Raw genomic sequence first — 13,872 nt, forward strand, 5'->3', positions numbered from 1 at the left:
TTTTAAATGCTGCATACATTACAGTAAAATTATGTAATTTTCTGAACTTATCAAACTGTTCTAGCTGTTTTATTATTTGCCTTTAGTTATTATATCCACTTTACTGATTATTATTATTATTATTATTATTATTATTATTATAATAAAAAATCTCATATTTTAAATATTAAATATTTTTGTGAAATCACCAATGGTCAACCTTACAGTATCGTCGCATATCAATATCGAGGTATGTGGTCAAAAATATTGCGATATTTGATTTTCTCTATATCGCCCAGCCCTAATAGATAGATAGATAGATAGATAGATGAAAGATTATATAGGCCTAGGTAAAATATATGAAAAAAATAGATAGATAACCTGTGTAAGTATGATAAGCCCAGACAAATCCAAATAAATCCAAATAATGTTGCCTCCTATAATGAAATTTATTTGAAAACTGTACATTTTTTATATTGTTGAAACACATAGATGTAATTCAGTTTGGCCACAAAAATATATTTTTGAATAAATGTCAGCATTTTGTATTCAAATAGGCCTGCAAGCCTAATATTTGAGCCGTAGAGGGATAACCTGTTGGCCTATGTGATTTTTCCCCCCATGTATTAGCACTATGGCTGGGCCATATGGAGAAAATATCACAACATTTTTGTCCAAACACCTCAATATCTATAGGCTTATTGCGACGATATTGTTGTGCTGACCATTGGTGCTTTTACAAAATGATTACACAATGAGAGTTTTGATAAATAATCATCAGTAATGTGGATATAATGACTAAGTGGGTAAAGTCAAATAATAGAACAGCTAGAACAGTCTGGTAACTTATGCCATATTACGTGATCCAAAATCTAAGATGATATCTAGTCTCATATCATGATACCAATATAATATTGATATATTGCCCAGCAATTATTAGCACACGCTATCAACACATAACACCCACATTAGAATTTCCACATATACATTATTTATCAGTGAGTTGTGTGTGCTTTATTCAGCGTGAGTTCCCTTTCTCTTGTCAGTTTCCCCATGCAGTGACAGCTACGGCAGTCCAAGAGTGCCATCCTTAAGTCTAATCTAGTGGTTAACAGCTTTCGTTTTCATTGCTCAGTGTTCATATTTTATGCAGCTTTTCCGCTGGCTTTGAAAAGCTAATCTGTCCCTGATATAAGCGCATTGGCTGGTTTGCCATCTGGGCTGTATTATAGTAGAGAGGACAGGGCATTTGAATAATTGATATTTAGCTATTTATAGTAGGATTATTCTCTTCATGTTGCACCGGGGGGACCTAGCACTGGTCTGTCAATCTATCTATCTATCTATCTACGTATCTATCTATCTATCTATCTATCTATCTATCTATCTACGTATCTATCTATCTATCTATCTATCTATCTATCTATCTATCTATCTACGTATCTATCTATCTATCTATCTATCTATCTACGTATCTATCTATCTATCTATCTATCTATCTATCAATCTGTCTATCTATCTATCTATCTATCTATCTATCTATCTATCAATCTGTCTATCTATCTATCTATCTATCTGTCTATGGTGTAATCATTTTTAATTCTGTCTGTGTTCACTACTATTCTGTCCTCACATCTGTCCATTTATCATCCATCCATCTTTCTGTTCGGTGAGCGGTAGTGTATCCATCTGAAGTGGATTATAGGGGTGTTATCAATGCTAAGTAGGACTGCTGTTCACACACACTCTCGCATACACACACTCACACAGACACACATATACATGCCGCTCTCACTCTATTTCACTCCCCAAGGACCATTGACCATTGTGAGCCCTCTCTCAAGCCTCTTTTCTCTTTTGTGTGAACGTGTAATGCGTGTGTGTGAGTGTGTTTGACGGTAAACACTCTGATCAAACAGTGCTTAACAAGCTGCCTGCACTGATAACAGAGAGGGGAGAGGAAGAGAGGATGAGAGAGGAATAGAGAGGAAGGAAAAAAGGGGAAAGGGGGCGACGGGACGGAGAGGTTACATACTGAAAAAAAAATGGGGGTGTGTGTTTTTGATCTCGATTAAATAGTGAGATGCACTGTTATTCATAAGCCCAGCGTTCGCTGTTCTGTTTTACAAGCTTTTCCAGGTATTGTATAGAGGCCATGCAGAACTACTTAGCTATAATAAATCAACATTTTCCAGCAAAACAGCTCAGTAATATTTTAGTTTTAGACAGGAAGGCAATCCAGGCACTCCGGGATACTAAAAAAAGTGGCAACGAGGACGGAAATATATTAAAAAGCCTTTACTGTAGTGGCTAAATCATTAAAAAGCCAACATGTTTCGACCGCTGTAGGTCTTCGTCAGGGCTTAAAACAAACAGACAAAGCGGATGTGGCCTCACCTATCAACTACCAATGGGAGGCAATCACAAGATCATCATAGTATTACAAAATATCACAAAGAAATAACACAGAAACAAGTCATTTATGTCCATCATCAATGAAACTACTCTATTCAACAGAGGCTGCAAAACAAACATGGGAGCCAACATAGAGAGAAGAAAAATATATAGAAATATTTCTTATTCTCAGAAAGCATGTAAAGTCTATATCCTCGTTAAGACCAGGATACTTTAACGCATCCAATAGATGGATCCAAAAAGTCTCCCTCTGGTAAGGCTTTTGTAACCTGTCTCCCCCTCCTGAATATTTTAGTTTTGTTATTGTGCTCAACGGCATGATCCATGTCCAAACACAGTTATCTCCCTCCATTTTGTCATATGTACTTTTATGTTTGTGCTTTCTTAGACAGCACACAGTTGAGAGAAACAGGAAAGATATTGTGAAGAGAGGTGGGTGATATGTGACAAAGATCATGAGCCAGATGTTAGCCTGTCCCCCAGTCTGTTGACCTGCATTGACACCCTCTTTCTCTCTGTCTTCCATGGTCAGTTCTGCAGTGTGCCGTTTCCTCCTATGACATATTAGAAAGCCACAGAGGGAATATCAACCTTTTTGAATAACTGTCTTCTCTGTGCATCACTAAAATGTATTCAAAACTGGTCACATTGTTTGTATTTTGCAGCTCTATGCGAGGACGTTGCAGCTCATTGTTATTACAAGTGGAAGTGGCTGTGTCCTGTGATAGGCCGGCGACCTGTTTTGCTGTCCAGGTAAGCAGAAGTCATGTGCCAGTCGCATTGTGATGTGCATCTATTCATTTGTCGACATGGCGTAGTCATGAGTGCCATGCAGAAACATTATTTGGCTTTATTTCTAAGTGATGGTCCGTTCATTCAAATTACAAAAGAGCAGTGGTGGAGGAAGTAATCAGATCATTTACTTAAGTAAAAGTACTAATACTACACTGTAAAATACAAGTAAAAATCCTGTATTGAAAATTTTACTAAAGTAAAAGTATGTAACTATAATCAGAAAACTGTACCCTTTCCGCATCCACTCTCTCTCTTTCCCCCCTTTCCGAGACTCTATCCACTGTCAATAAAAATGGTTAAAAATGCCCCCAAAAAATAACTTAAAAAAAGAAAACTGTACTTAAAGTATTAACAGACAGACTACTTAAAGGGACTATTTGTAACTTTCAGAAATGCTTCTTAACAGCGACACCTGTGGCCGTGAAATCAACGAAAATCAGCGTCGGGCTCGCGCTTGCTCGCTCTCAATATACCTGAACGAGCATCACTCAAAACAGTGAGGCGACACACGTCAGCTAAAACCACAATATCACTCTATATTTCAGCTGCTTGGCAGTAATGTTAGCTGACCAGACGAAGGTCTCTCCATGAACATGATTTAGATCTGATCCTAGTGTTGGCTTTTCCTGCCTAAGTGCAGGTTGAAGCAGCGGGGCTCTCCAGCGTGTCTCCCTGCTCTCTCTGCCCGCAGCCGGAGAGAGCAGAGGAGACACCGGCACCCGGTCGGTAATAAGAAGACAATGTAACTCTCTGTAGAGCTCCGTAACTTCACAAGACACGGAAAACCTCTGTTGGTCTGGAGGAGCTGCAGCAGTTATTTCTGCACAAACGTCCCCTGTACATTCACTAGATATTCTCAGAGCTAAACTAACTCTTCTTCAGTGTGTAGTGAGCGCGCGTTCACGTCTAGAGGTGGAGCGAGCTGAGCTGTCTGAGTGAAGGCGAGCAGGCAGAGGAGGAGGGTACAGCGGCTACACACGAACGCGCATATGCAAGCGCGCATGTGTGCCGACCTGCTACATTTATGCGCGTACAAAGTTACAAATAGTCCCTTTAATGCACAAAAATGCCCTTGTGATTGTTGTACTATTATATTATATTTAGGACTGTCAAAGTTAATGCGATAACTACGCATTATTCGTCTTAATGCCACTAATTTCTTTAACACATTAACGCACCTTACAATTTTTTGGGTTGTCACAGGCAACCCATGAAGCAATCCATTGGTGTCAACCATGTCATACTAGCTTGTTACAAAGGAGGCTAAATAACGCTCCAAAGTTACAGTAAATTTTGACAAGGAAAAACTGTCATGGCCATTTTCAAAGGGATCCCTTGACCTCTGACCTCAAGATATGTGAATGTAAATGGGTTCTATGGGTACCCATGAGTCTCCCCTTTACAGACATGCCCACTTTATGATAATCACATGCAGTTTTGGGGCAAGTCAAGTCAGCACACTGACACACTGACAGCTGTTTTTGCCTGTTGGGCTGCAGTTTGCCATGTTATGCATATTTCTTATGCTAAATGCAGTACCTGTGAGGGTTTCTGGACAATATTTGTCATTGTTTTGAGTTGTTAATTGATTTCCAATAATAAATATATACATACATTTGCATTAAGCAGCATATTTACCCACTCCCATGTTGATAAGAGTATTAAATACCTGACAAATCTCCCTTTAAAAATGTGCAATTAGTCACGATTAACTATTTTAATTGATTGACAGCCCTAATTATATCATTAGTTTATTACTATGTCTCATGCATTAATATAAAAGCAGGATTTTACTGTTATTGGTGGAGGTGGAGCTCATTTTTAACTACTCTGTACAGGACTGCAACTAATGAATATTTTCATTCTAGATTAATTGGATGATTATTTTCCGATTAGTAGATTGATTGCTTGTTTTGTAAAAGATCTGTAATAGTGAGAAATATCCATCACAATTACCCAGAGCCAAAGTGACCCCCAATTTGTCCTACCAATATGACCCCAAATGAACCCAGCTAAATCAATGTATTGGTAAATCTTTGATTTACATCCCCCTTTCTCTCTGGTCCATCCCCTCCTTCTCTGTCTCTCTCTCCAGTGATGGATTCCCCCACAGATCTTTTCGATGACTCTGCTCCTCAGATACACGCATTTGCTCCAACCCACAGCTCCACAGATCTCCCTGGGGTTCACCCTCAGCCCAGCGGAGGTCGCCCTCCTCCCGCCTTTAGACCCCCAGGTTTCCCCCTCATCCACCACCTCCTACAGCCGGGTGGAGCCCCCAGGAGGATTGGAGGGCAACTCAACACAAACCTGAGCGCACACAGACACCTGGAAGACAGACATTTGGAGGAAGACAGAGGAGAGAGGGGCGGACAGGTGGAGCAAGAGATGGATGGAGGAGAAGAAGGAGTGATGGAGGGAGAGGACAGCTTGTTGGGGGTCAAGAAGAGGCACAGCGACGCCGCCCTCGCGGCCGAGTGGAGTCAAGACGTCTTGAAAGTGAAGAGGATGAAGCTGGAGAGCCGACCAAGAGATGGAGAGGCAGAGGAGGGAGGCAGGAGGCGCGAGGGAGGGAGGGAGGGGAAAAGAAGGGAGAGGGAGGAGCTGAAAGAACAGCTGGAGGAGGCGAGAGAGAGACTCCAGGCCCTGCAGGAGAAAGTATGGAGGGCTTTTGGGGAAAAGCACATGGCAGAGGAGGAGAAGAACAGGAGGTGCAGAAACAGAGGAGGAGGAGATGCTGGGATGATGGAGGAGGAGGACATCACAGAAGGGATGTATGATGAAGAGGACATTGATGGTGGAGAGATGGAAAAGGAGACTTTCTCCCTTCTTTCTGTTTCCCCTTTTGACAACTTCCACAAACAGAGAGAGGAGAGGCAAAAAGACAGAGAAGGGAGGATGGAGAGAGGAAGAGGAGGAGGGTTGCACTTGGAGGGCGTGATGGAGGGAGCGGGGTTGTGGTTGGATTGCGGAGGGCTGGTGAGAGGAGACTGGCATGGAGGGATAGAAGATGAGGGAGAGGAGGGAGGGCAGAAGTTCGCCCAGGCGCTGAAGGTGGAGCTGGGCAGCGCCGTGGCTCGAGTCATCGACCGAGTTCTCCGCCTCTACACTGAGATGACAGACGTCGCTCCTTCCTCTCCTCCCGCCGCCATCTCTTTCCTCCCGTCTGACGTAGGAAATGACGGCGGGAGGGAGAGGGGAGTGTGGATGGGACTGTTGACGAGAGGAAGAGGGGAGGAGAAAGTGAGAGGTAAGGAGGAAAAGACGGGAAGGCAGGATGGAGAAAGTGAGAAGCAGCTCCAGAAAAGGAGCAACGGGAGCACCCTGCCTCCAGGACAGCCTCATCACAACGAACCAACAGATCTGGCGATGCCATTGATTGTTCAAAGGTCACCTGATATACGGAAAGCCCACCCGCTCCTCGGCCCACCTCTCTCTGCCCACCTAAACCCCTCTCACCCGAGCCTCTCCCTCCATCACCCTTCTCTACCTCGCCCTCCTCCTCTTTCTCACCCTCCCCTCCTGCCTCCATCTTCACAACCCAAGGACCTCTCCTTCCACCCATCCTCCTCCTCCTCTTCTTCATCTTCATCTTCCTTCCCCGCGCCTCCCCCTCCTCCTCCTCCACCTCCTCCACCCCTCCCTCTCCCCCTTCTCCACTACTCCATGCAGCAGCTCTTCTCTCGCTCCCTTCACCACCCTCAGCTCCCCCACCTCCCCCCGTCCCGCAAGGACTATTTGAACTCTGACCCGTTCTTGGACTTCTCGTCTCACCCCTCGTCTCACCCCTCTTTCCCGCCGCTCCCCTTGCTCGGCCACCTGGACCCCTCCCTGGCGCGTCACGCTCACGGAGGCAGGGAGAGAGGGATGAGGGGAGACGGGGGGATGAGAGGAGGAGGGATGGACGGAGCAGAAATGTACCTGACTGCTGGGGGAATATCCTTTTGTCAGCAAGGAGGGGGGGGCGGGGGGGGGGGGGGGGGGGGGGGGGGGGGGGTGATATGTGTTTGTTCATGAGTGTGCGTGTAAACATGTGTATCTCCTTAACTGGCCTCATGTATACACCCAGGAGGGCTTGTCTCCCTGCCATCTGAAGAAAGCCAAGCTCATGTTCTTCCACGCTCGCTATCCCAGCTCCAACACGCTCAAGACTTACTTCCCCGATGTCAAGGTGTGTGTTCACCAGCACAGTGCTGGAGCAAGATTACTGATCTTTTAATAATGACATAAATGCAGATATTGATGTTTTTACAAAAGTGATATTACCATTGAAATGGAATTATTTTATGGAAACAATTAGTTAAATTTGGCCATTAAAAGTTATGACAAAATTATACTGAGGGAGAATATTTTACAGTTGAACAATATACTATAATGTTGAGTGGTTTAATTGACTCCAATGGATTCTTTTACTTTTTTATTCACTCTTGTGATCGGTCAACCGAAAAATAACCTCTAACTAGCTTTGTTTGAGGGCGTGCAAAACTAGCTGCTAGACAGATATAATGCAGTGTGTTACTCTGTGACATCACCACGTTACGGAAGAAAAAGGCGGGACTTCAAGCGAGGCGTTTCAGGCAGTTCAGGAACAGTGTTTCTGTTGGGGAGAGTAACTCCCTTTGGCGAGGACTTTGTGACTTTGCTGATCTTTTAAATGCACAAAAAACTATATAACACACTAAAGGAAAGGGAAAAAGCACAAAAGCATAATAGGTCCTCTTTAAAATCTTCATCTGCAAAGTAACAAATAACTATAGCTAAAGAAGTGAAATGAAAAGTACAATATTTCCGTCTGAAATTAAGTGGAGAGAAAATAGTATAAAATGTACATAGTCAAGTAGCTCAGCATTGTACTTGAGTATTGAGTAAATGTACAAATTAATTTCCAACAAATGGGATATTTGTTTCACATAAACTGATAGTTTGGAAATTGTTTTTCAAGGTACAGGTTATGAGTGCATGCATACTACTGTTTTCTGTCATTTCGTGGACACTTGATTATTATTAAACAGTTAGAATGCGAGCTGCTAACGCTTAGTGCTCCCCTAAAAGGTGGATGGCCCGTACGGGGATCGAACCCGTGACCTTGGCGTTATTAGCACCACGCTCTAACCAGCTGAGCTAACCGGCCATGTTTATGTAACTGTATGCTTTGAGCCAAGTCCATCTTTTTTTGAACATTAAAGCATGTAAACATGTTCTAGTATAAACCCCAAAATACAGTATGCACCTGAAAATAGGCATAATAGGTCCTCTTTAAGGTGTTATGATATTAGTATGTGAGTATTAACACTTTCCATTATGAAGCACCAAAACAATGTCTCTCTTTCTCTGAACTACTGGCTCTTTGAAGTCAAACGTTTTATATAATTATTTATACTGAGTGAAATCATCTAATAAGCACCCCTCTCTTGCTGTCCCCGCCTGCTCACTTCCTGTCCTGCTGTCTCCCTGTCCACTGTCTAGTTTAACCGCTGTGTGACCTCCCAGATGATTAAATGGTTCAGTAACTTCAGAGAGTTCTTCTACATCCAGATGGAGCGCTTTGCACGACAGGCTGTCCGCGAGGCTCTCACCCGGTTGGTTTGAGTTGGCACTGGTTCACTCATTTTGCTGCAGAACTTCCATTGTTTGACTACTGGCTTTTATAGGAGCTAGGATGTTGTCACTGAATTAGTGGAGACTTATGCATATGCTGCCCTGCATATTTGGTCATTTGTAGAAAAAAAGAATTACAAATAGCAGAATGACAACACTTTGTTGTATCGTGCTCCAGGCTTTCTTGTTTTATGCAACAGTGTGAAGGATCATGGCTTCCTCTCTGACAGTCATGCATGTTGCTTGTCTGTCTGTGTAACCCAGGGATGGTGCATCTCGTCTGGGCAGAGAGACTCAGCTGCGAGTTGGCCGTGATACGGAGCTTTACCGCATACTGAACATGCACTACAATAAAAGCAACGTCTATCAGGTAAGGAGAGTGTGTCACTATGCAGCATGTCCATAGTGCTTCAGTGGATGCTTTAATACCTTATGGTGCTGTCAGTGCAGTGGAAGCTCAATTCTTTTATTTTTCTATGTATTGGGGACCTTGAATCTGATTAGCTCTAAGTTTTCTTTCATGGCATTTTTTTTGTAAACACAAGAGTACCCCAAGGTTACATGCATGTTATGTTATCACTGTTGCATAATGCATAGAATAATATACAAATAGGATGCACCTCTCAAACTCTCAACTGCTGTCTGTAATGACATGGCCTTGGTCTGTCCAATGCAGGATGACTTGTGCTCGGTCTGTCAGATAGAGAGCTGTTATAGCTTTACCATATGGAGTAGCTGATGTCAGGGAATGCCTTGGTAAAGATTGTAACACCAACAAGATGAAAAAAGTGGTAATCAGTTTTATTGTAGCCTACTTTTATTATTATTTATGTTTATATTGTGAGGATTTATTTCAAAAAGTGCTTTTCTCCAATATTATTTTCATTGAATGGAATGGAAACTTAAGTTATATTGAATTAATTCTCCCTCGGCTTGGTTATCAGTTGTCTTAGAGGAACAGTGTGTAGGATCTGGCGGTATTTAGCGGTAAGGTTGCAGATTACAACTTCAGAGAATGTAGGATTGCTACGGTGGCCCTCTCTAGGTGGAAATGGACTTGCAGATGTTATTAACACTATGCGCAAATGGAGGGGCAGGTATGCAATTTGTTTATCTTTGTTAAAAGTTCACTGGCCAGTACGGGGATCGAACCCGCGACCTTGGCGTTATTAGCACCACGCTCTAACCAGCTGAGCTAACCGGCCATATGATCATGAAGAGTATGATAGTAATTCGGTCAGTAATCAGTATGATATTAGACTTCAATATTATTATCTTTGCTTATATGGGCATCCCATAAGCAGGGCTGACCCTTTCGATAAGCAGAGCTCTAAATTGGATATGGAGCCTGTTGGAAATTAAAACAGTCCAGTTAACCACCGTAAGGATTTTCATTATTCACTCATTATCAATCACAATGTATGGGTCATATTGAATGATCATTTGGGGATATTAACTCCAAACAACTTGGCTTAGATGGATAACCCCTCCATAGCTAGTCGGCTATTAACGCTCTCAATAAGTCATACGTTAGAGGAAATAGGAATGTAATAATAGTAGTATAATAATTATAATATCAAAAATTTCCACCAAGGTTAAAATTGTTAATTCCTTGTCCATTTTTGCTAAGCCTCAGTTTACTTTAAACATGGGTGTGACAATATTTAAGGGATTTTACATAACATATGAGTCTACCATTGAGGGATTTACCTTCTCAGAAATAAATAAAGTATGAGCTAATCATAAATTTAGAGGTATGCTATTCGTTTCAGTTAACAGAAGAACGAAATCATGCATTTCTTTCCATGAACATGATTACATTTGTCTTGTAATAAGTGCTGTAATCACCTCATGTTGCTACTGAAAAACTACCATGGCCAGTACGGGGATCGAACCCGCGACCTTGGCGTTATTAGCACCACGCTCTAACCAACTGAGCTAACCGGCCACATTTACAACATCTTAATATCAAGATTAATACGGGAATAATTATGATATATTATTGTTTTACAAGACTAGATTTCATGCTTGGAATGACATTGAGCATGAATGGCTTTGTCTTCAGTGGCCTCACATTTCTTTTAAATGAGTGAAGGTGTAAAGAAGAAAAAAAGCTGGAGTAGAAGTAGTGGTGGACAAGGCAGATGAGGAAACTCCTACAGGTTTGATTAGGCTTTGAAAATTGAATGGAAATGCTTTAGCTGTAAAACCAATCGTAATATCTTTCACAGCGTCAAGGCTATGCCACAGTTGTAATCATCTCTATAGTGTTAGAAACAAAATTCACTCAACTCATTATATGAGTTAGAAAAAGTGCAGCTGTTACTGTTAGAGGGCCTGCTCACCTCCACACTGAGTTTACTGGCTGATTAGACTCTTGCTCAGGTTGAAACTGGGAGCTACATGTTGCAGATATGTTGACATGTTGCACAGGTGTATTTAATAACCTTAATCATCATGCCCATGCTCCATTAACTGTACTGGGGCCAAGGTATTATACATGGTTTCTCACACACACGGCTTACTGGGATGCCATCATTAATGTTATTCTTCACACCTGTGCTTTTTCTTGCTACAGTATGAGTTGTCAAATCCTATTAGGTCTTTGTAAGGTCACCAAACTCCATGCATTTTTATATGAATTCTTAATAATTCCCATGGGCCTACGTTAGGTCACCAAACTCCATGCATTTTTATGTGAATTCTTAATAATTTCCATGTGTGTCTAGAATTTTTAAAGCCCTAATTCTGTTGACTTGAAGTATTTTATCTTTTGACATTCCCATTTGTGTCTGCAGGTCCCAGAGAGGTTTATCGAGATATCAGAAGTGGCTCTGAGGGAGTTTTACTCGGCCATTTGGACTGGGAGAGACAGCGACCCCTGCTGGAAGAAAGGCATATATAAAATCATCTGTAAGCTTGACAGTCCTGTACCAGATGCCTTCAGACTGCCTGGTTGTCCTGTTGGCTGATGCTCAAACCACTTTCCCCTGGTACATGAAATGCATGCATAAAACGCAAACTCACCGAGAAAAAAAAGGGAATTTTATTGAAGCATTCACACACTGTGAGAACTGGTATGAGGTAATCCATTCAAGTCTGCTATTCAGTTCATTCATAATTCATTCATTTTCGAAAAAAAAAGATAATTGTTGAAGATAATAGTGTGCAGGGACAGACACATACATGCTTAAACGGGGTGAATAGTAGACTGACACCCTCCGTGCTGTGATAAGAGTCTTGTGACTGCACTTATCGAGGAACGTGACCATACCGTTGAATTAAAACAGGACTGAACAGGAATTCCCTTTCCAAACATTCTCCATCGGTCAGCTGACTTGTGAAATCACAGTGCTGCTACACAGGTTTGATAAAACTCTTGTGAAAAGTAAGAGTTGCTGAAGCCACAGAGTTGGAATAGACTGACTGACTGGTTTTAATAACAATGCCATGGACATATGCGATGGCTACTGTTTGTGAGCATCATGGCTACACATCATTCATTCACTTGAAAATAGAATATGCATTCCCTGGCAGTCCCTTGCTAATTCACAAAAAAATGCCATCCTATGCATACACTCAGTAATCAAATGTACTGCTGACAACTGTTTACCAAGCATGGGCACTGCACAAATACAGGATTCAGATACTCTCAGACAAAGAGCCCACAACCTGAGCTCATACCACGTTCCTCAGACTAGGTGCCCCCATTTTCCTCGTCGTCACTTTCACTGTGAGCAGAGAGCAGTGTTCCATACTCCTGATAAAGAAAGAAAAAGCAGTAATATTTCTGTGTAGTCATTAGCAATTTTGCACAAACAGCACCCAACTATCACATTTCAATGCTGCTCTCCCTCAGGGGTGTTCACAGTTTTACATTAGAGACTTGACAAAACATCAAATATGATTGTTTGCTAGAAATTAATTGCTGCCTTGTGTGTGGGCTTCTCTGGAGTGTCAGAGGTACATGTTTATGTGTTCAGTGTGCCCCACAGCTTTTACATTTTAGATGCATTTTCCACGGCTGTGAGGATACTTTCCTTTTCTTTTTTTTTGCCTTAACAACACAAGGCTGTTACATTCATCCGGAGTTTTTTTTATGTCCACACCGATTAGACTGTTGTCAGGCTATTAAATAGGTGTTCCTGGTCGCTATAAGCACCATAGATGTGGGTCAATAGGGCCCACTACACCCACTAGTAGGTTTTATCATCTATTCACATGGTAGATCACAGAAAATAGGTATAAAAGAACACGACAGTGACCTCTAGCGACCCTAGTAATTATGACAAGAGCAGAAGCACAAGTCAGGCGCTGTAGTATAGACAGCATAATACTCCATATGGGGTGGAGGTCGGTAGTGATAGATGGGACACAAAACAAGGTTATACAAAGGAGACCGGGGTTTGCATACGTTTGAAGCCAACAAACATGTAGTTGTGTTCACAAGCATTTCACTTTCACTTTTGAAACATAGTTATTTTTAACCAAAATGGGATCTTTTTTCCTAAACTTAAGTTTTTGTTGCCTAAACTTAAAGAAGCCTTTTAGTTTGTGTACAAAACGTAACGTTTCATTAAATTTTACGTGTTAGAAAGTGTTGCTTTTAAGTTTTGCTTTCACTTTTCCAAGGTAGTAGGCCCCTACTGACCCACATCTATGGTGCTTATAGCGACTGATAACGCTTATTTAATGGCCCGATAACAGTCACAAGAGAAATCAGGCTTGGAAATCTTTAAAGAAAACGTGAGGACCAATCGTAATTAATGTTACATAACATATTGGAACTGTTTGGTTAATTGTACAATTTTAAAACATAAATTTTCCCTTGAGAATTATCAGGGCAGTGTTTTGGATTTTGCTTGTATATCCATCTCTTTGTTCAATATTGAATTATTATATAGCTTTTGTACATGATGGCACATTGTAATCAAAATGTAATTAAAATTCTGCCCAGAGGGACAATATATTGAATTTAAAATAGTCAAATTAATGTTTTGTTGTTTCCTTGGTGTACTCTTTATTGTTGAAGTATTCTGTTTTTGTATTCCTTTAATGTGATGCTAAACTAAATAGGCCGGTTGC

The 13,872-nt window shown here is 41.6% G+C and overlaps 2 protein-coding genes and 3 non-coding genes across 8 annotated transcripts in view; 2 read left to right on the forward strand and 3 right to left on the reverse strand.

Annotated features, from left to right (window-relative positions):
- Positions 1 to 13,350, forward strand: part of prox3 (prospero homeobox 3) — a 14,344-nt gene extending 994 nt beyond the window's left edge. The window contains exons 2-7 of one of the 2 annotated variants that reach the window (XM_037757917.1): positions 3,060 to 3,147; positions 5,285 to 7,125; positions 7,247 to 7,360; positions 8,656 to 8,768; positions 9,052 to 9,157; positions 11,586 to 13,350. In XM_037757917.1, coding sequence (XP_037613845.1) covers positions 5,287 to 7,125; positions 7,247 to 7,360; positions 8,656 to 8,768; positions 9,052 to 9,157; positions 11,586 to 11,759 — 2,346 coding nt within the window. In that variant the 5' untranslated portion in view covers positions 3,060 to 3,147; positions 5,285 to 5,286 and the 3' untranslated portion in view covers positions 11,760 to 13,350. The remainder of the gene's footprint in view (positions 1 to 3,059; positions 3,148 to 5,284; positions 7,126 to 7,246; positions 7,361 to 8,655; positions 8,769 to 9,051; positions 9,158 to 11,585) is intronic. The other variant, XM_037757918.1, reaches the window with a different exon arrangement.
- LOC119481208 (serine/threonine-protein kinase pim-1-like) overlaps positions 1 to 13,872 on the forward strand; it is a 1,020,488-nt gene that overhangs the window by 982,248 nt on the left and 24,368 nt on the right. The window lies entirely within an intron of this gene.
- Positions 8,247 to 8,320, reverse strand: trnai-aau. Its single transcript has one exon. It is a non-coding gene; the product is annotated as a tRNA-Ile (tRNA).
- On the reverse strand, positions 9,919 to 9,992 carry trnai-aau. Its single transcript has one exon. It is a non-coding gene; the product is annotated as a tRNA-Ile (tRNA).
- On the reverse strand, positions 10,662 to 10,735 carry trnai-aau. The gene has a single exon. It is a non-coding gene; the product is annotated as a tRNA-Ile (tRNA).

Source organism: Sebastes umbrosus, chromosome 22 (assembly GCF_015220745.1).
Source record: "Sebastes umbrosus isolate fSebUmb1 chromosome 22, fSebUmb1.pri, whole genome shotgun sequence".
Lineage (NCBI taxonomy): Eukaryota > Metazoa > Chordata > Actinopteri > Perciformes > Sebastidae > Sebastes > Sebastes umbrosus.